This window comes from Pteropus medius, unplaced genomic scaffold (genome assembly GCF_902729225.1).
Source record: "Pteropus medius unplaced genomic scaffold, Ma_sr-lr_union100, whole genome shotgun sequence".
Taxonomy (NCBI): Eukaryota; Metazoa; Chordata; class Mammalia; order Chiroptera; family Pteropodidae; genus Pteropus; species Pteropus medius.
In genome coordinates, this window is record NW_024341754.1 from 246427 (window position 1) to 267230 (window position 20804).

The 20804-nt window shown below is 41.7% G+C and overlaps 2 protein-coding genes across 5 annotated transcripts in view; one reads left to right on the plus strand and one right to left on the minus strand.

The window, feature by feature from the left end:
- Window positions 1–911: 911 nt before the first annotated feature.
- On the minus strand, window positions 912–7858 carry NGDN (neuroguidin). Its single transcript, XM_039851338.1, has 11 exons — window positions 7803–7858; window positions 7404–7463; window positions 6700–6771; window positions 3753–3890; window positions 3422–3506; window positions 3283–3335; window positions 2912–3032; window positions 2648–2816; window positions 1722–1878; window positions 1516–1573; window positions 912–1087 (listed from the first exon to the last, which is right to left on the minus strand). The coding sequence occupies exons 1-11, from the start codon at window positions 7818–7820 to the stop codon at window positions 1068–1070; spliced, it is 951 nt and encodes a 316-aa protein (XP_039707272.1). The 5' UTR covers window positions 7821–7858; the 3' UTR covers window positions 912–1067.
- A 79-nt stretch (window positions 7859–7937) lies between these two features.
- LOC120593452 (myosin-7) overlaps window positions 7938–20804 on the plus strand; it is a 39259-nt gene continuing 26392 nt past the window's right edge. For 2 of the 4 annotated variants that reach the window (XM_039851296.1, XM_039851305.1), the window contains exon 1: window positions 8634–8746. Coding sequence is in view for 1 of the 4 variants with exons in the window: in XM_039851289.1 (XP_039707223.1) it covers window positions 8671–8746 (76 nt within the window). In the remaining 3 variants the exon portion in view is untranslated. Of the gene's footprint in view, window positions 8084–8554; window positions 8747–20804 lie in introns of those variants that run through there. The other 2 variants (XM_039851312.1, XM_039851289.1) reach the window with 2 other exon arrangements.

Consider the following 20804-nt stretch of genomic DNA (forward strand, 5'->3'; position numbering starts at 1 on the left):
CCCAAATCATATCCCACTCCATGCCATGCCCAGGTATGCCAGACTTGAAAATTAGGTGTTCATGAAATTCTAAGCCCTTCAACTCCAATAAATTAATTCTATAGACTCAACCACTATCTCCCCTTCTCTTTTTCACTTTCTGTATCATCTAAGGCCTGAGGGATCTCACTAACAGAGATCATTTTCTGAACAGAATACAAGATCTCAGATATGTAATTCTCCGACTTGGGCTGATATTTCTGTGATATTTTCATTCTTTTGGTCTTGTAAGCTAGAAATTTTCTGACTGCCTGCTTGCTGGCATTCTTTAGCAAGCTCTTTGTAAAAGGGCTGGCCTTTATGACTGGTTAACTGAGGCTTTAGTAGAAGGAGAGTCAAAAAGGCTGAAAAACATAAGACTATACTGATTCTTCACATTCTAGCCTTCTCATTCACTACTATTCTCTCCAGATAAACTATGACTCTCAATAACTGACCTAAGATCAGCCTATGTTCATTCTATTTTAGAAACAAAAGAAAAAACATTCAGAGAAGTGGAGACAAGAGTGACTCGCTGATTAGGAAAGGTTCTTCTATCTAGTTTCTGATTATAGTCAAGCCCCAAAGGAGGTTTTCTGAACCACTAATGCCACCTGGTGGCCGGTAATATACATTAATAAAACTTAAAATCCATATAGTTCAGATTATGTAGGAATTTGGCACAACGGTGAGTTGGAAGAGTCGATTATATTACTGTAATCTCTTGATTTTTTGTTAATTGGCCAATTTCTAGTCTCTATTACCAAAGAAAACTATATAAAGCCAAACTTTTCCCACTCTCCCAAAAATTTCATCTTTCTCTTTTATCACCCTCACCAAAAATACCCCACACCCAGCGACTGAGTCATACAATACATGTGCGCAAAACGGGCTTCAATTCATAAATAAAATCAATTTTATTAGTAAAGATCTTCCACATGTTCAGAATAAACAATCATTGCATTCCAAAGAGGAAAAAAACCCACATACAGTGAAATCAGAAGTATCCCCAGATGACAAAAAACATACATAAATATGTATACCCATAATCACCGCCGCCTCCGAAAACCTGAAAGGAAGGGAAACCAAGAATGAGGCAAAGGACAGTTAGAAAATCTGAAAGGACAGAACGAAAGGACATCTAGAGAGAACAGCTCAATAGAGGTAGGTCCCCTAGGCAGTACACTATATCCTTCCAGGACAAAAGACCAGAAGTAGGAATCCTTCAAGTGATATGTTTATAGTTCTACTTAAAGAGCCCAAACAGGAGCTTTCAGACCTTAGAGAAAAAATCCAGAAATCTCTTATGTGAGTGATGCTGATTTCCAGCTTGGGAAAGAAGAAAAATAAAAGCCCACATCTAAAAAGATTAATGCCAGTATGGAAAAGACACTATAGGAGTTGCTAAGATCTAGGATGGCAAATCCAGAGAGCTGGCATCCCAATTCATACTCCCTACCCTGCATTTGATCACCTAAGTGCTAGCCATTCACTGACCTTTTTTCTTCCGACCTTTCTTAGGTAACTTTTTCCGCTTCTTAATAGGATTCTGATCCTGGAAACAGATGGGGAAGTGAAAAAATGGTCATGCACTTCCAAGTGTTAGTATCCCTCCCCAAGATTCTCATGGTTACAGGCTCCACAAACAACTGGCTGAAAGCATGAGAGTCACCTCCCACCACTGTATCAAGATGATACCTCACCTCATCAAGATGAGGGGTTCCTCCTGTCAAAGCACTGATGTCACTGAAGTGTGTGAGGGAATGAAGTTGTGAGCTCATGACATTTGCTCGTTTTCGCCGTCCTTTCTCTCGCTTACTGACACTTAAACGCACCATCATGCTCTCCTCATAGTTAATCCTGCCAGAGAAACAAAGACACTGTTTCCAGCATGCTCAATCCCTAGGACATAAAGCTGCAGCCAAGAACCTGGGCCCAAGTATTTATTCACCCCTTATTCAAACAGTTCAAGAAATTTCACAGCAGGTGACTATAGAATACTGGATGAAGACATATTGGATGACCAATACCGAGCTTCCTCAAGAAAATGTTCCTTGTGCTAGAATTTCCCTCCTCCCTAGAAATGAACTCACAGCCCATCCACAGACATAGTTCAACTATTATATCAGGAAATTCTGATATTTCAGCTCCATAAACAGGATTCCCTACATGAGCCCTTTCACTCAAATCTATCAACTGTAGAGATTGCCACATGGGCAAAGTTGATGAGTCTGTATTCAAGTTACAATCACTTTTCTACTTTTCTTCCCTAAATTTATGTAGCATTCTCAACTGCATTATAAAAACCTGCCTTTATTGCCTTCTGCACAAAAGTGAGAGCGGTGATAGTGAAATACAGAATGTTAAAGTCCTACTAAGTGGAACTGCATATATTCCTCTTCATATAGCATTTGCTCAGCCTAAACATTTGGGGGAAAAAAGACATTTTTTCCCTAGTTCTCATTCTGTACTTCAAACCCCTAATTCTTATAAAGTGTCATTCTGAGTTTTCCACTCCGTTTTCTATATAACGCGCATTCTCTTAGTACCAGACTTAATCATATTCATCCAAAGCACAAGGACAGGTCTCTATAGCATAGAAAACAATGTCTAATTGCAAGGCTCAGACCTGTGTTGATCTTCCTGACTCTGGCGAGTAATATGAGGATGCCGAGCATCACGGATTTCCTCTGGAGCATCTGAGTACTGCTCCTTAAGTTCACGAATGACAGAGCTACTCAATGCCCTCCTCTTGGCTCGTTCAAGGCGCTTCTTCTCTCGCTCAGCCTCTGTTTCATCTATATAATCAAATTCAGCAAGGGTTATCCCAGAACAGAGAAAAGGAGAAGAGAAACACAATTCATGCTGAGGAGGCAATAGCCACAGTTCATACCATAATGTACTGGAACCAAGCGTGGTGGAACATATTTCTTAACTGCTCCATTTGCAGATTTCTTCCCTGAAGCCCCAGACTGGCCTTCCTCTGCTTCATCCTCCTCATCTTCAGAGCTCAACTACAAAAATAATATAATGTCCGCAGACTTAGAAAGTGTTAGTTGAACAAGTGATTAGAGAAACCAAAGCTGCAGTACCTTGGAGAAGTGAGAATATAAACAAAAGGGAGAATGGAGAATCTCATACTCAACATTCTAAGGCACAAGCTGGAACGTACTATAATAAGAGAATCCGAGGAGATCCCAAATCACCACGAGGCTAATTCAGGATTAGATTTCTCAGGAAAACCAAGATAACACCACTCCTTACCTTGCTCATCATATTGCTGGGATGAGGCTTAAAACGGAGTGGATCATTCTCACCTGAAACATAAAAAAACCCAAGAGATTTTATAAGATTTGGGACTTTATGGTGGTTCCCACGTAACCTTACAGCTTCCCCCACTTACTGAGGCTTCCTGTCACTGCAGTCTTGACCAGTTTGTCAATTTGATACTTCAGTTTTTGGTCCAAGGGACGAAGTTTTTCCAAAACCTGTAACACGATTAAAAAGGTTTATATTCCCTTCGCAAAATTAAGCACACACCAGAGTCCTCATATTAAGTTGTCAGATAAAAAACCTAAAATATGCACAAAGTAGAGCAAATAAAGAGATTATTTTTTTCATTTGGTTTCCTCATTTAAACATGAGGACATCCACTTAAATGAGAGTTACTGTGCAACAATCCTGGAGTTCAGGATTTGGAAATCTAGTACTCTAAGATGCCAAATGCTTGATACCGTGCGAATCTCCACCAGTCTCAAAATTGCAGTATGTCCCTGAAGAGATCCTCCTGAGGCTTTGTCCAGGATGAGATGGCTCAAATCCATAAGATACATGAGCAGTAGCTGGTCTTTCACTTCTAAGAGGCTGAGACCCTGAGTTGAACAAAAACAGTAAGAAATGTGAATTCAGTTTTAGCCAGAGAATCAGGAGGATAGCTTAGGACAAACAGGATAATTTTTCCAAGTTCAAGTTTTTCTCAATCAGTTCATATAAGGTACATGCACGAGTCTCAAGACAGTGGCTGTACCTAAAATAGTCACAGAGGAGCAAAGCTCAGAGCATTATTAGAACACAATAAGAGCAAGGAAATCAATAAAGTATCCCCCAAAATAACTATAGCAGGGTTTCTCAACCTCAGAGCTATTGACATTTGGGGATAGATAATTCTTTGTTGTGGAGTGCTGTCCAGACACTGGAGGATGTTCAGGAGCACCCTTGGTCTCTACGCACTGATGCTCCTTCAAGTTGTGAGTGAAAAATGTCTCCATATGGTGCTGAATTTTAAACTAATTTAATCAAAATAATCACGGATTTTTATCTCCATTCAATAGAATTAGGTGATATAGATAAAAACAATGATTTATACATACTGACATAATTTCTGTCATACTAGCTTAATTCTATGTCAACATACTTTCTACACTACATAGAAAGTGTGTATAATTAACATGGTTTCAACTAAAGGGAGGGGTGTATGATGTACACATTTTATACATATAGGAAAATGTCTGGAAAATAGCACACAATTAACGACTGGAGATTGAGAAAACAGAAGAAATGGAATGCTTGTACTGGGAAACTTTTTCTATCAAGCACATATGTAGTACCTTTTTTTTTTTTTGATAGTGACATTGGTTAACGAAGTTCAGTGAGTTTCAGGTATATAATTCAACAGTAAAGCATTTATCCATTGCATTGTGTATTCACCGCCCATAGTTAGATTTCTTTCTGTCACCACATATTTGACCCCTTTTACTTCATCGACCTCCCCCTGTATTACTTTTATAATAAATCTCAAAAAAATGTACCTTAGTGGATATACCAGAATAGCGATTATGTTGGTTTTTAATTGCCTTGTGTTTTTACATATCTTCTAAACTTCTTAAAATTAAAAGTTTATTTACAGGCAGAAAGTCAAGCATATATGTTTATTTTTTTAAATAAAAGAAAGTAACATTTGTAGGCACTAACTTGTTATAGTTACTTAAAAAAAAAAAAAAAGTCACTGTTGCATAATGAAACTGAAAAAGTCCACAGCCCTGAGAAGACATCCAGACAAGTTAAATACTCTGCCCAAGATTACAGAGTAATAGTAGAGCGGGGATTCGAACTCGGTCTGATTCCAACACCTAAGACCTGGGTATCTTTAAACCAACACACTTAGCTATTAAGATCAGCATTAGTGTATTACAGGAAGATAATAAAAAGATTGAAAGACAGACAAGCTGAGTATAAATTTTGAATTAGGCATTTAATAGTCAGATATTGGGTAAGTCACTTAACCTTATAACATCAGTCTCATCTGTATATTTCCTTCCTGTGCCAACGAGTAATTACAAGTCTCAAATAAGATAACATGGAAGCACTTTGTAACCCATAAAACATCTAGTAAAAATCTTTGGTCATGAATAAGAAGCTAATAAATATCTGTTCAATGAATAAACAAACATAGTGATCTAAAATACATGCTGGCAACCCATCTCAAAAAGGCATTAAAATGGAGCAAAGCAAGGTACTCAGAATAAAGAGAGCCAAGAATTTGAGAAGTAGGCTCTTCTGACATGCCTGGGCGTTGTCAAGTGCAAAATGGGTTACAAGCACATGAAAGAAACACAAAGGAAGAAAAAGGAAAGATAAAAAAAAAAATCAGGAAATATAAAAATAGACAAGAACAAAACTGAATGACAAGAAAAAAAAAGCAAAAAGAGAATATATTAAAAATGCTGTTAGCTACTTTTCTAAAGTAGAAACCTCCTGTAAATCCCATGCTTAAAAGTCCTTCAATGATTCTTATTATCCTCATATAACAATTTTTAAATTTTTGTGACCTATGGAATGTTGTTTAAACAACATCTTAGGAGAAAAGCTCAATATATAAAACAGATAACATCAAAGTTTTCCAGTTCGAATAAGTGTGAAAGATCCAGAGCCCTCTGACTATACTGCCCCACACTCAATGATCCAAGAAAGTTCTATAAGACCTTAACTTGAAAACTATCATATTTCAATTTTAAGATGCAGTGTTTTCATATTCTGACATCTCTGAAGTCAGGGTGCATCTTTTGATCAGTGGTATCTTAGAAATTATGTCATAGATTAACAAGCAGCATTTTTTCTTAGTGTTTACAAAATGAGTGGTATGTCCCCAATTAACAGTATCTTAGATTAGATGAAATACAATAGTGACTACTCAGTTGACAAGGCTTTTCACAGAGTGACTACTGTTCCAGTCTTATTTCCTACCCCTAACACATATGCACACACAAAATGTACATCCAATCACACTAAATGACTTATCTCCTTTTCCAGAATATCATCATGCTTTCAGGTCTTTGTGCTTTTGCATCTGCTGTTTCCTTCTGTCCCTATGACTCCTGTTTATTCTTCACAATCCTGTTACCTCTTCTAAGAAGCCTTTCCTGACTTCCTCTGCTCCTCTGGCAATTATTTCTCTCTCTCCTTGGCTTTCACAGCACTAATTAGGACTCTGCAACCTGTCTGCTACTGCTTATACCTACTGTTTTGATCCGTCTTCTCCACAAGACCTCTGCACAGAAACTGGATCTTATTCATCTTTAAAGCTCCAACATTTAGGACATACAAGACACTCAATAAATCTATAATGAAAGAATTGTTGAGAATATCCAGTCATGGGATGCTTACTCTTCAAATATGTCTTACCTTCTCTGTAGGATAGGCTCTAGCTTGAACCTTTTTTGTCAGAGTTTGAACTTGTGCAGTTACAGCCATCACCTGAAATTAGTCCAAATAAAACAGGTAACTAGAATACATCAAGTGATCCCTGTAAGGTGTGAAGGATAAAATACAAACAATGCCACCTAAAAATTATCTGAAGCACTATCCAACAAACAGTACTATCTTCTTTTTAGTTCTGGGAAAGTATAGAAGAAATGGTTCCTGATACTTCTTCAAAAGGTAGAAAAAAGTTTCACCTCTTTTTAAAGCTAAAGAAACCATCTTACCAAACCATAGGGAAGCAATGAGGGCTGAGACAGTGGCGACCTGGGGCGGGGACCGTAATCATCAGTAGTCATTAACTTGCAATGCATACAACTATATGAATGTATATTAGTTGGGTACCCAAAGGGCAAATCACATCACCGTCCCCAGCATCGACTTCCTTAGCTATAAAAATAAAGGAAATTAATTCAGATGGCTTTTTTGAGTTTTCTGTGTTCCTTTGGACGCAGAAATCAATTACTTTTAATTGTAGCCTAAAAAAAGTTTTCTTCGAATCATTTACTTCTTGTGGTATTTGGTAGCATTCAAATATATATCTCCAAGTTACCAAAGTTTGGAAGTGAGGCACACACAGTTAAAACCAATCCGTGATTAATCTATTCCAAAGGGGTGACATTACTCACCTGCTCCTGGAGGTTTTTCAAAAGTGCCACGGCACTTGGTAGGTCTGACTCCAGCACCTCCTATAGAAAGAAGAGTAAAGAAAAGCCATTCTTTCTTAAGAATTATGAGAAGACCAAACGTCTGAGATGGAATAGCTCCCAGTCCCCTTCGGATACCCCAGACATTCGGCCTTCCCATGCCGGTGAACAAGCAGCCAGTTCCTCAGGTTATTGGAGAGAAACAGTTAACTCTAGCCCCGTCTCCCTACTGCTGTTTTTACCCCGCTGGGCCAAGAAGGTCGTCCCCCTGAAGCTACTATCATCACCACCCTTCCCTCGCGCCAATAATTTGCTTCGAGCCACTGAGGGGAAAGGAAACGTCCACGACAGCAAGCCGAGAAAGAACCCACACAAACTTACCAGCGCCGCCATCTTCATAAAGCCCGCCCCTTCCGGAGCCTTACTTCCTCGTTAATAGACTGATAGACAACCGTCTCTTGCAAATCTAAGCCAATAGGAATAGGGGGCCTCTCACTTCCGCCCTGAACAGGATGTACAAAGGAGGGGCCGGATCCAGCCAATGGAATAGAAGAACTGGCTAAATTCGTCAGATTTAGGAGGCGAGCTAATGACGTAAAGATGCTCTTGGAAAGACGCATGTAATTGAGTGGAATGATTGAAACTAAACCAATAAAAACTGGGAAAGTGATTGAGTGACAGTTAGGGAGGCCCAATGGAAAAAAAGAGTTAGTAGAGCAAACTGAGAGCGTATTGGCTCCTGGATGCCGCAGTACCCAGTCTTTTCACGACTCTTCCTTTACAGGGCCTCAATCGGCCGCTAGGTGGCAGGCCTCAGCTTTGTTCTGAGGAGGCGGCCACGTTGTGCATCCACCATCGCCGCCTACGGCTCCAAAGCGGGCCAAGCTAGATTCCTTACAGATCCTTATAGACTCCAAGACCTTTGGATCTACTTTCTGACGGTACTCCTGTGTGACTGTTGAGAAGTCACTAGATCGCCGAGCTTTGTTCATCTGTAAAGAAGAGAGTTGGGCCAGAGAAGCCCAGAGCCAGGGTTTAGACACGGGCAACCAGAATACTCGCCCTCGTCGTGCGCGCCAGAGGGGCGCTGCGCAAAGACCCCGCCAGGTGCCGCCCCAATACTCCTCACTCCTACTAGTTTGGGGACGTGAAAGGGAGTACCTTTTACAAATAAGGTAACGAGTTCAGATTTACGTGACTTGCGCCTGGTCGCACAGGTCCACAACAGAACTTGGTTCAAACCCAGCCTATGCATATTTTGTTATGTCCTACCTCTGATCTTCTCAATACCTTCAAATCTGTCAACTCACTCCTGCTTCTCACAGGTAAAGTAAGTGGAATGGCTATTGTTCCCATCATCTGCCTTATGAAATACGCACTGCAAGGGCAAAATGAATTTGTTCTGCAAATGCAGAGTGGACCTAGGACTAGAAATCAAGTCACCTGACTTGGCGATGACTTCTGGAATTAAAGAAGGAATAACCCCCCCATATCTCAGCAGTCACAATGGGAAAACCCTGGTTTCTAAATCTTCTGCTAGACTCGGGGAGAAGGCAGGAGGTATCCAGTCCCCATGCCTCTGCTGCTTACATTTATTTGCTGCTTCAGGCCCAGTATGGAAGCTGAAGGTGCTTACATTTATTTGCTGCTTCAGGCCCAGTATGGAAGCTGAAGGTGCTTTAACAGCCTGCTCAGTAAATAATAGTTTTTGTACTGTTGGTTAGGATTTTTTTAATGAAAAGTTTCCATTTCAACATAAATTCTCATACTTGTTTAGTTAGGTCACAAGCTTTTCCCTTCCTTAGAACTTGAAATTTAGTCTGTTCATATGCATTATATCAGTGAAAACAAATTACACTGCCTTGTTTTGTTTTTGATTATTAAATATTTGTTACTCCTTTTGTTACAAGAAAATCTTGGAGTTAAAAGCACAGTAAATATTTGTAAAACTCTTCCAGGATTTAACCAACAAGTATTGGCAAAGACCACAAGACCATTCACTTTATTGCTTTCTATTTCAACAGTTCCATAAACTGACAATCATTCATAACATTTGCACACATATACTGAGTAAGTTTTTAACAGCTTTATTGAGATTTAATAAACATACCATATAATTCACCCATTTAAAGTGTATAAATCAGTGATTTTTAGTATATTCACTGAGTTGTGCAAATATTGTCACAATCAATTTTAGAACAGTTTTATCACCCCCTAAAAAATGTGCCCATTAGCAGTCCCCCTTTTACCCCAACTCCCACCCCCACCCCCAGTCCTAGCCAACCACTAATGTTTGTGGTCCTATAGATTTGCCTACTATGGGCATTTCATAAAAATGGAATCATACAATATGTGGCGCTTTCACTTAGAATAATGTTTTCAAGGTTTGTCAGTGCTGTAGCATGTATCAGTACTTTATTCATTTTTATTGCTGAATCATTGTATGGATATGCCACATTTTATCCATTCATCAGCTGATGGACATTTGAGTTGTTACCACTTTGGGGCTATTGTGAATAGTGTTATGAACATTTGTATGCAAGTTTTCCTGGAGACGAATGTTTTCATTTCTCTTGGGGATATACCTGGGAGTGGAGTTGTTTGGGTCATATGGTAACTGTTAAACCATTTGAAGGACTGCTAGACTGTTTTCCAAAGAGGATGCACCATTCTACATTCCCACCAGCAGTGAATAAGAGTTCCAAGTTCTCCTTATCCTTGCCAACACTTGTTATAATCTGTCTTCTTAATTATAGCCACTGTAGTGAGTATGAAATAGTGATATTGATTTACATTTCCCTAATGGCTAATGATGTTGAGCATCTTTTCATGTGCTTATGGGCCATTTGTATATCTTCGTTGAAGAAATGTCTATTCATGTCATTTGTCCATTTTTTAATGTAGTTATTTGGTTGTAAGAATTCTTTGTATATTCTTGATACAAATCTCTTATCAGAATATATGATTTGTAAATATTTTCTCCCATTCTGGGGGTCATCTTTTAACTTGCTTGATATGTATCATTAGTATCATTTGAAGCACAAAAGTTGTTAACTTTGATGAAGTCCAATTTATCTAAGTTTTCTTTGGTTGCTTGTGCTTTAGGTGTCATACCTAAGAAACCATTGCCTTATACAAGATTATGAAGCTTTGTGCTTATGTTTTATACTAAGAGTTTAGCTTTCACATTTAGGTCTTTGATCCATGTTGAGTGAATTTTGGTGTATGGTATGATAATAGGGGTCCGCATTCATTCTTTTGTTTTTTAATGTCCACTTACCCTGCACCATTTGTTGAAAAAACTATTCTTTCCTCATTGAATTGTCTTGCACCCTTTTTGAAAATCAATTGACTGTAAATGTATAGGTTTATTTCTGGACTCACAATTCCATTTCATTGATCTATATGCCTGTCCTTATACCAGTACCATACTATCTTGATTACTATAACTTTGTAAGAAGTGTGAAATTGATAAGTGTGAGTCTTCCAAGATTGTCTGTCTACTCTGGGTCCCTTGGATTTTCATGTGAATTTTAGGGTCAGTTTGTCAATTTCTGCAAAAAAAAAAAATCAGCTGGAATTTTGATAAGGATTGAGTTGAATCTGTAGGTCAATTTGTAGAGTACTGCTGTGTTAACAATATTAAGCTTTCTGATTTATGAACATGAGATGTCTTTCTATTTGTTTAAGTCTTTTTGAATTCCTTTCAACATATTTTCTAGTTTTCAGAGCATAAGTATTGCATTTTTTTGTTGTTGTTAATTTTATTCTTAAGGTTTTTCTTCTTTTTGGTGTTGTATGGTTTCTTATGGCTGCTTTTAAAAATTACCACAAACTTGGTGGCTTAAAACAACAGAAATTTGTTATTTCACTGTTCATAAGACCAGGAATCCAAAATCGCTTTCACTGTTCTGAAATCAAAGTGTTGGCAAGGCCGGCCGTGCTCCCTTGTAGGTTCACAGGGATAATCCATTCCTTGCCTTTTTCAAGCTGGGAGCTCCAGTCTCTGCCTCCCTTGGTCACATTGCTTCGTCTTCTCTGTGTGTCAAATCTTTTTTCTCTGCCTCTGTTTTATGAGGACACTTGTTATTGGGGCCTTGCCTAGTGATTTTAAAGAGAGAATGGAAAAGAAGGGAGGAAGCAGGACATGTTAAAGGTGAAATTTACAGAATAATAGAAATGATATTGGGTGCCTTCCTCCTGAGCACCTTCGCTTTTATCATCTCTAATTCCCAACCTCTCTAGGAAGTTCTCTTTCATTCCTTACCTGTGACCACAAATCTAGAATCCTCTATACAAATGAATCAGAAAACTTAATGTCACTTTTCCCAAGAATAACTGGTTATATCACCTATTCTATAAAATCAGATAGTATCACTTCTCTCTCTTAAAACACATTAATGGCCGCCCAGTGCCATTAGGTTAAAATCCAAACTCCCTTAACTTGATTCATAAGGTTCTTCGTGACCAATACTCACCTGCCTTCCAGGCTCTTCTCATGCCATACTTCCCCTGGTTACTCCCATTCTTTAGCCACACTGAATTCATTTCAGTTCATCTCAGGCCTTTAGACATGCTGATCTCTCTGCTCAGCCCCTTCTTTTCTTGGCCTACACCAGCTCACCCTTCGAGCCTCACCTCAAGAGTCATTTCCTCCAGGGAGCCTTCCCTGACCTTCGGTCCAGATTAGGTAGCCTTGCTTTGTGCTCCAGGACTTCTTCCATCAAAGCACCTGGTACTTCACCTGTCATAGTACCTGTCACACTATACTATCACTGCCTCTCTGGTTATCCGCCCCTCATAGTAGTCTGTGAGTTCCTGAAGTCAGGACTGTGCCCGCCACAAAGTTGGTGCTTGATCAGTGCTAGCAGAAAAAATGTTCATTCCTGGGTTATGGTGAGGCATGCTCCCATTAATATGGTCATGCCTATTAACATTAGCTGAACAGTCAAACTGGAAGGAGCTGGGATCTGGAGTTATTAGACAGGGCCCACTGACATGGGGCATACCCTGGAGGACATTGTCATTGCAAATGCTGGAAGGAAGTCCAGACCAGCCTGGCAGCAGATAAAAAGAGTTAGTCTGTTAAAGCTGTCAGAATCGGGAAGATATTCTAACAAGAGGGCACTGGAACAGATTTGAAAACCCAAGCAGGCAAGTGGTAGTAATAGATACCACTTATTGAACATTCACTGATGTTGGGGGCAACATCTATAACTTCTTTTTTCCTTGTCTTTGCTGACATATTTTTGGTAAATAAAAATTGTATTTTTTAAGGTGTACAACATGATGTTTCGCTATATGTATACATTGTGAAATTATTACTACAATCAAGCTAGTTAACATATCTATCACCTCATATAGTTACTTTTTTTTTTCTTGGTGAGAACAGTTAAGATCCGTCTTAGCAGATTTCTAGTACCCAGCACAGTACCATTAACTATAATCACCATGCTGTACCTTATTGCCAGAACTTATTCATCCTTCATATCTGAAACTTTGTACCCACAAACTTTGAACATTTCCCGCACCTCCCAGTCACTGGGAATCACCATTCTACTCTCTGCTTCTAAGAGTTCGACTTTTTTAGATTCCATATATAAGTGAAATCATGGAGTTTTGTCTTCCTGTCTCTGGCATATTTCACTTAGTATAGCATCTTTCAGTTTCATTCATGTTGTTGCAAATGACAAGGAAATCTTGTCATTTCCTTCTATTTTAAGGCTGAATAATATTCCTATAAATAAGTAAATATATATATTTTACACATATATTTAGTGTTTCACATTTTCTTTATCCATTTACCTATCAAAGAACATTTAGGTTGTTTCCATGTCTTGACTATTAGTAAACAATGCTGCAATGAACATGGGGTACAGATGTCTCTTCAAGATAGTGATTTCATTTCCTTTGGATATATACCCAGAAGTGGGATTGCTGGATCACATGTTAGTTCTATTTTTAATTTTTTGAGGAACTTTCATACTGTTTTCTATAGTGGCTGTACCGCTGTTGTTGTAGTTTTTTTTATAACTTCATATACATAATCCTAAAGCCAAGGAGTAAGTATTACTATCCACATTTGACAGTTAAGACTCAGGTTTAATGCTGAGATTCAAAGCAAGATCTTCCTGGTTCCAGAGCCTGTGCTCTTTTCTTTACATTAGGGCTTCTCAAACCTTACTGTGTATTAAATCCCCTGGGGGAGTCTTGTTAAAATACAGATTCTGTTTCAATAGGTCTGAATTGGGGCCTGAGATTCTGCAATTCTAACAAGCTCCCACTGATGTGGATGCATCAGTCTGTGGATCACACTCTGAGTCACAAGACTCTGCTTAATACTTTACTTTTTTCTCAGAGAGGTTAGGTAACTCCCCCAGCTGGTCTATAGTAGATCCAGGGTTTTTGAATGCAGGTTTATTTGATGTCAAAACCTACTCTCTCAGCCATTAAGATATGCTATCTCCCTCTACTGACAGAAAACAGGGCCCCCAGCTTCCAGTCCGAGGCTTAAGGAAAAAACCTACTTCCTGCTAAGTAGACACAAGCCAGAAAAACTAAGAGAGTTATTAAAGACAGGGCTTCTGGCAGAGGGAAGAAGACCAAGCAAGGCTCAGTTACCAGACTGGGGCACAGGGTGGGGCCCAAGTCTTAGGAACAAGATAGAAGCTGAGTTTCTATTACCGTGGCACAGCAACAAGGATGACTTGATGCTGAGACTCCAAGTGTGAGCAAGAGCTCATTCTATCCCTCCTGCCTGGGGCCTGAAATGGGGCCAGACCTGGAGGCAGGACTGACTCTGCAGGTGTGAGAAGTCATGGGAGAGGATTAAAAGGAGGCAGAGTGGGAGCCAGGCCACCCTTCGTACCCTCCTCCCTAGGATCCTTGGCTAGGCCTTCCTAGAGCTTATCAGTATTCTCTGGACCCCTAGACCCCATCCCCTGCACGCTCTTTTGCCATTCTCCATGCTCTTGATTTCAAGCCTTCCTTCCACCTCAGTCCTCTACGTGCACACTCCCTGTTTGCACATAGGATGGTTCCATTTTTCGGGCCCTTAACCTACTGAACTTGCTCTGTCAGAATCTGTTGAAATGGCCTTAGATTTTTCTTTCCTTTTTTCTACCCTGACTTGTTCCATTTGATTGGCCAGGGCATAGGTCTGGCTAATCAAATGGAAAGTGGCAGAAACCAGAGATGCTACTATTGGCTCAGTCTGGGGTCCGCAGTGGGGAGTGGGGAGTGGGGAGTGGGGAGCCCATGGGAGCAGCACAGAGCAGGATGAGAGTAGGGAGCAGAGTATTTTGGAAGCTTCTGGGCTTATGTTTTCACATCAGGAATCTAGCCATGCACACTATACCAGCTGTCAGCTCAAGGGCTGCATCAGAGTCATCAACTATATTAGGATCTTGGTCAGAACTTTTGATTGACTTTTAGCTAAAGGCCACTTCAGAACTTCCATAACAAAGGATAGGTACAAATGTGACCCAGGGGATAAATTAAAGAATTGAAAACAAGACCAAAAAAATGACCAGATAAATTTCCAACCATGAAAAATGTGACAATTCAGAATTGGCTTTCCAAAACAAATGATCAGGCATCATTATGTCACTGTTAGTGTTATGGGGGGGAAAACAAAACAAAACAAAACTCTTTTTCACAGCAGACAGACAATAGCCTCTGCTATCTTAGGATAATTTCCCATGATCCCAGAACCCACCATGTACCTACTGTCACTTTTGTCCCCAGGCTGAGTCTCTCTGTCTAAGGGATCCCTTCTCCTAAAAGGAGGATGTCTAGAGGCAAAGAAGAGCTGAGGCAGAAAGATGTTTGCTGGCAACCTCTTACAGATCCCTGCTTGGCCTCTCTGATTCATTTTTTAATTCATTTTGGCTCATTTAGCCTTTGGAGACTCTGGTAATCATCTAAATGCAAGTTACTTGAGGAAGGACCCCTGAAATCATCCGTGACTTGAGAAGCCTCCCAAAACTACATGCATTTCATTTTTTGTCAATCCCAGTAAAAACAAAATCCTAACATGTATTTTATATACACACATAAAAGGGTCTGGATGGGTACACTCAAACTGTCAACCATCGTTACTTTTGTAGAATGGGGCTGTGAACAGTGGAAGGGCTTTGCTACTTATGCCTTATGGAAGATTCATTGTCTGAATTTTTAAAATAATGAGCATTACTTTTTAAAAATTTACTTTTAATCATAGTTGGCATACAATATTATATTAGTTTCAGGTGTGCGACATAGGGATTCAACATTCATATACCTTACAAAGTGATCACCACAGTAAGTCTAGTAACTATCTGTCATGATGCATAGTTATTATATTATTGACTCTATTCTCTATGCTGTACATCATATCTTGTGAACATTATTTTTATAATTTGAGAGGAAAGAAAGGAGGAAGAAGGGAGATAGGAAGGAAAGAGAAAGAGATTTGAGAGAGAGAAGAAAAGACAGACAAAAAACAAGGCGGGAGGGAGGGAGAGAGAGAAAGAAAGAAAGAAAGAAAGAAAGAAAAGAAAAGAAAGAAAAAGAAGAGCAAGCTACCTCCACCCTCCCCCTGAATAGTATCTAGAGAATCTTGTCTATGTCCCTTATCCTGCAGGAGCAATTGGAGCCCTCGTAGGAACAGAGAACAGCAGCTGTTCACCCTCTTTCATACATTATTAATCATGTATTTTATTTAGATTTGTCAGATTTGAAAGAGCTCAAGATAAAAATATACATAATAACTTTCAGCCATTCAAATTATCAAAACAACAATATTTAAGGAGAGGAGAGGCAAAAGAGAGGGCAAGGAAAAAACAAAAAACAAAACAAAAAAATTGGGCAAGAAAGAAATCAAAGTTTCAGTAAATAGCAACAAATACCAGTCTGCTTGAAAACACTGGAAGTTGCTACTCCTTGTTTGAGCGTTGACAACCTTGCTTCCTAGAGGTTGAGTCAGAAAGGTAGGCATAGACACCTTGTCTGCCTTATCTCCTCCATAATGCTGACCGCATTGGCTAGTGGCCATGGATGGGGTGCTCAAGACCCAGCCCTTTCAGGACCTATCTCCAGCTTGCTTTCCACAGAAACCTCCCTAATTGCCCTCTCCCCTCACTGCTCTGCCTTCAGTGACAGTGCTTCTGCATTCCTATATTACACATTCAAATTTTCGGTTATTTTGTACATGTTAACTGTCGTCACTCTGGACTTGTGATCATGTTAGCCATGTGTTTATTGATCTGAAAACTCTTTGAGGACAAAGAGGCCTCTGACCTGCCTCTTTACCCCTCTCAGTTGCAAGGTGCTGCCTGTCCACAGAGGGTGTGCAGTGACCTTCCCGTCCCCTCTGGCCACCTCTCCATCCTCTTCTCCAGTGACAATGCCCGAAGCCAGAAGGACCATGGTTAGCAGATGACCATGCAGGCACGTCTGTCTAATTCTAGCCAAGGTCATGGGGGAAAAGACAGAGCCCAGGGACCTGTGGCCTCTTCTCTGAGAGTATGCAGGGCTAATAATAGGAGGGGAGATTAGGGAGAGATTTGAGCTGCATTGTTATCTCACAGGAATGGCGTTTGAGAGCCTTTTTTCCAAGCTCTTCCAAGAGCTGCGCCACTCCCTCCTCTGCCCTATGTCTCTGTAGGAGCTCTCACCGTCTCTCACCACTTCTTTCTCTTCTCTTTCTATCTGCTCTTCTCTGTTAATGCCCATCCGTTCTCTCCCCCTGCTCCTGTCCCCCTCCCCACCTTCCTCTCCAGTCTTCCTAATTCATCTTTTTTCTTCCCATGTTCCTGTCTCCTGCACCTATCCTCCCTACTTCTCTGCCTTGCTCCGCTTCCCCCCACCACTTCCTACAAGTCCTTCCCACTTATGTCTCTCTCCTGGCCACTTTGCCCTACTCCCTCTCCTCCCAGGATCCTCACTGTCTTTAGCTTCAGGAGCCAGATTTGTTTTCCAGGCTGGTGGCCTTTGTCTTCATTTCCTAACACAGTTAGATCAATTCCTTGTCCACTCCTCCCTCTGCCCCATTGCTATGCCTGCCCTCAAAACTGAACTGGACAAGCATAGGTAACAGAGACTGAGGTGGGCTGACAGCCGCTACTCTCCTAAGAACTAGCAACCATCACTGCAGACAGCAGGCATAGGGACACCTCTGAGAACATGACATGCAGACCATGGGAGACACCTCCTCAAGCCCAGCCAGAGCTATTCTTAGGAAGCTAGCACCACAAAGGGGCCTTTTGCTTTGTTTCACACCACCCCCATGGAGCTGCTCTTGGCAGCCAGGGCTGTAATCTTAGAGACAAGGGGCCCAGGCACGGAGAGGCTGGGCTGGAACCTGTGCCCCCGCCCCAACTTCTCAGAGCCATGAGACTCTACCCTTGGAGCAAGGTCACCTCCCCTCACAATACACACACACACACACACACAGAGCTACATAGCTCTGCCACTTTCTGAAGTCTTGGCCTATTCTTTCCACAGCTGAACCTCCACTGTAGCTACCACTCTGCTATACTTCCCGGCACACCCATCTCCAGCTCCCCATAGACCTTTTCCTGGCTCTCCCCTACTCCCAATAAGCCAACTACCTCACCAGCTTGCTTTCTTCCCACTCTTCCTACTCAGAATAGGTTGGGCTCTTTTTATCTAATAAATCCAAAGTCCTTTGATAAAAGTCTTTTTTTTTTTCCTAGCTGCAGGTAGGGAAGCTAAGACCCCAGCTCCGGCCCCTTCAGACATAGGGGAGCCTGACCAGCTCTCGGTCCCTAGCCTGGTGCATGGTTCTGAGGTGATATGGCGGTCAGGCTGCCTACTGCCCCTGAAAAGCTCCCTCGAGAGAAAACAATAGCCAGTTCCTCGAGATCCTCTATCCAAATCAGATCGAAAGGGGTCATTTACCTCCTGCCCCAGTGGCTGGTAGGTCCTGCAAAAAGTGTGCATCTCTGTGTGATCTTAATCCAGTTTCTAATATTTGTGCAGAACTTTGGGGCATGTGTAGCAAAGGACTGGAATTAAAGTCTTACATAAACCCGGGCTTGCACACCCAGCAGCAGGAATGCTGCATGGCACTGCAGCGTAAAAACGTCAGAGAAGGGTCAGGCTTCCTTCTACCTTTTGTCCTCTCGGAACACCACCGAGAGCCAGAGACCAGAAGTTATCGCACGTCCGGGTTATGGGTTAGGGCAGGTAGAGGCACCTGCACCTTCAAACCAGGAACATCATCTTTGTAGGTAAAATTTAAAATACTGAGGCATACGCAAGCAGAAAAAGCTGAGTGTCAGGTGGTAACTGTGTTTCCAGATCACTCTCGAGGGTTACTCCCTGCCCTCCAGCCCTATGTTAGTCCTGTATCCTGAAATTCAGTAGGCCAAGACCTTTCTCAGGCCATTCGGTGAGGGCCAAAGGATGCGTGCCAGGGCGGCCCCAGGCTCTGCTCTGAGCTCCTCACATGTGTGTCTAGAGATGAGGAGAGAGCTGGCTGAACCTCCCATTTGCAAGCCCACTTTATGATGGCGAGCATCTCGATTCTCCAGGTATTCCCAAACCACCCCTCCGACTTCCTGAAAGAGAGATAGAAATAAGAAAACAACCAGAAAATGGAAAAGAGAATGGGAAAAAAACAAGGGCATCCTAAATTTATCACCCCCTCTTCACGTGTTCAGGATTGCCTGGTCTTAAAAACAAAACGAACCATGTTACTTGGCCCTCTGCCCCTTCTAGTTGCTATCTAATCTCTTTCATTTCACTGCCAAGCTCCTCAAATGCATGGTTTATATCCACCGCCTCCACTTCCTGTTCACTCATCCTTTTCTTAATACCTCACTGCAGCCTGGCTCTGCCCTCTGACTTTACAGAAGGCGTTTGCTCCAAGATCATTCAAGTCCCTCTTCTCTGTCTTCCTGACACGCAGTCTTTCTTTGGCATCTGACACTACTGATGCCAAAGTTCCTCCTGAAACCCTTCTGGCTTCTAGGAAACTGCCCTTCTTCTCATGCTCCCTGGCTCTCTTTGAGTCACATTCTCCTTTCTCTGTGGGCTTCTCTTCTCCCATCTTGGTACTGTGGTCATCTCCTCAAGCATTTCTTCTTCTCTCCAATCTCATGGCTTCTTCCACTGTCCCTGAGGCAGTCTGTCTCATTAACCAGTCCTATCCGCCAGTCCCATAATTCCAACTTCCTAAGGGATGCAAATCATCCTCTTTCAGATGCCCCATTGCTACCTCCACCCCGCATACACAGTCAGTCCTTTCTCCTGCCTGCCTAAGAGCTGTGGTTCCCTCTCACCGCTATCCCTGTTTTTGCCAAACATCATGTAGCTCTGAGTCTTCCTTCCACATTTCCCATGCCCAGTCTGTCAGCGATGCCTTTTATTTCTTCCTCAGAAATCCTTCCAGCTTTGCCCTTTCCTCTTCATGTCTGCTGGTCATGCCCTCTTTCTGACTTTGATTGCTAGCTATTCTGTCCTCCTCTCCAGTCTTTGTGCCTCCAGCCTCTTCTCCCTCAAAGCTCCCAATAATACCCTTACTGTGTCACAATGTCTGCTGTCACAATGTCACAGTGATTGCCTTTGGTCCAGAGCTTTAGTCATTCGTCATTGCCCCCAGGATGTTGTCCATTTTGCTGGTCTGGGAAACATGATAGTGTCTGTTGTAGCAAGACAGACCTGGGTTTGAATCCCAGCACCACACTTGCTGCTTGATCTTGAACAAATATCTTACCTTCTCTGAACCCGACTGCTCAACCATGAAATGCAATTTATGACAGGCAAATGTGAACATTAAGGGAGATGATGTGCATCAAACCATGTGTGGCGCCTGGCATAAGCAGGCACTCCAGGCATAAACGGCTCTCTCCCCTCTTCTACAATGTGGCCCTACCTGAATGCTCCAGATTCCCCGCGGTCTGACCAGGCATGTGTCCTCTGGGTCCTTACTATTACACCACACATCACCTGCCATGGCTTGGGGCATGCTGTGATTCTCACCACCTAGACCACATCCCCATTCCCAGTCCTTCTCAAAGTCTTGCCCTCCCTCCAAGCCCCAGTTTCAGGCCCCCACCTAGAAATGTTTCAGTGTTCCAGCCCACACTGAACAAGAGCTTCTTCTCTGCCTTTGGGTCATTCTGGAGATGGATCACACAGTTTAGCCCTGAACCACCCTCCCTCGTTATCTAGTGTGTTACTTGTGGCTTCCTGAGCTGATGGAAGTACCTGTAGTCAGAGGCCATGTGATCCTCCTGTGACCCCAGCAGAGCTGGGCATACAGCAGGGTCAGCAAGGCATCTGATTAAGTGACTGTCAACCCAGTTGGGGGATGGTAGGAAGAATGAGATAGGCTGGAGGCTGGGAGGGAGGTACTCCTGGCAAGTTCATCAAACA

Coding starts and splice junctions, on each gene's coding strand:
- NGDN (XM_039851338.1), bottom strand. Junction 3,336..3,421: donor TGCAGTGACAGGAAGCCTCA/GTAAGTGGGGGA, acceptor TTTATGTTTCAG/GTGAGAATGATCCACTCCGT. Junction 1,879..2,647: donor AGTCAGGAAGATCAACACAG/GTCTGAGCCTTG, acceptor TTTCTCTGGCAG/GATTAACTATGAGGAGAGCA.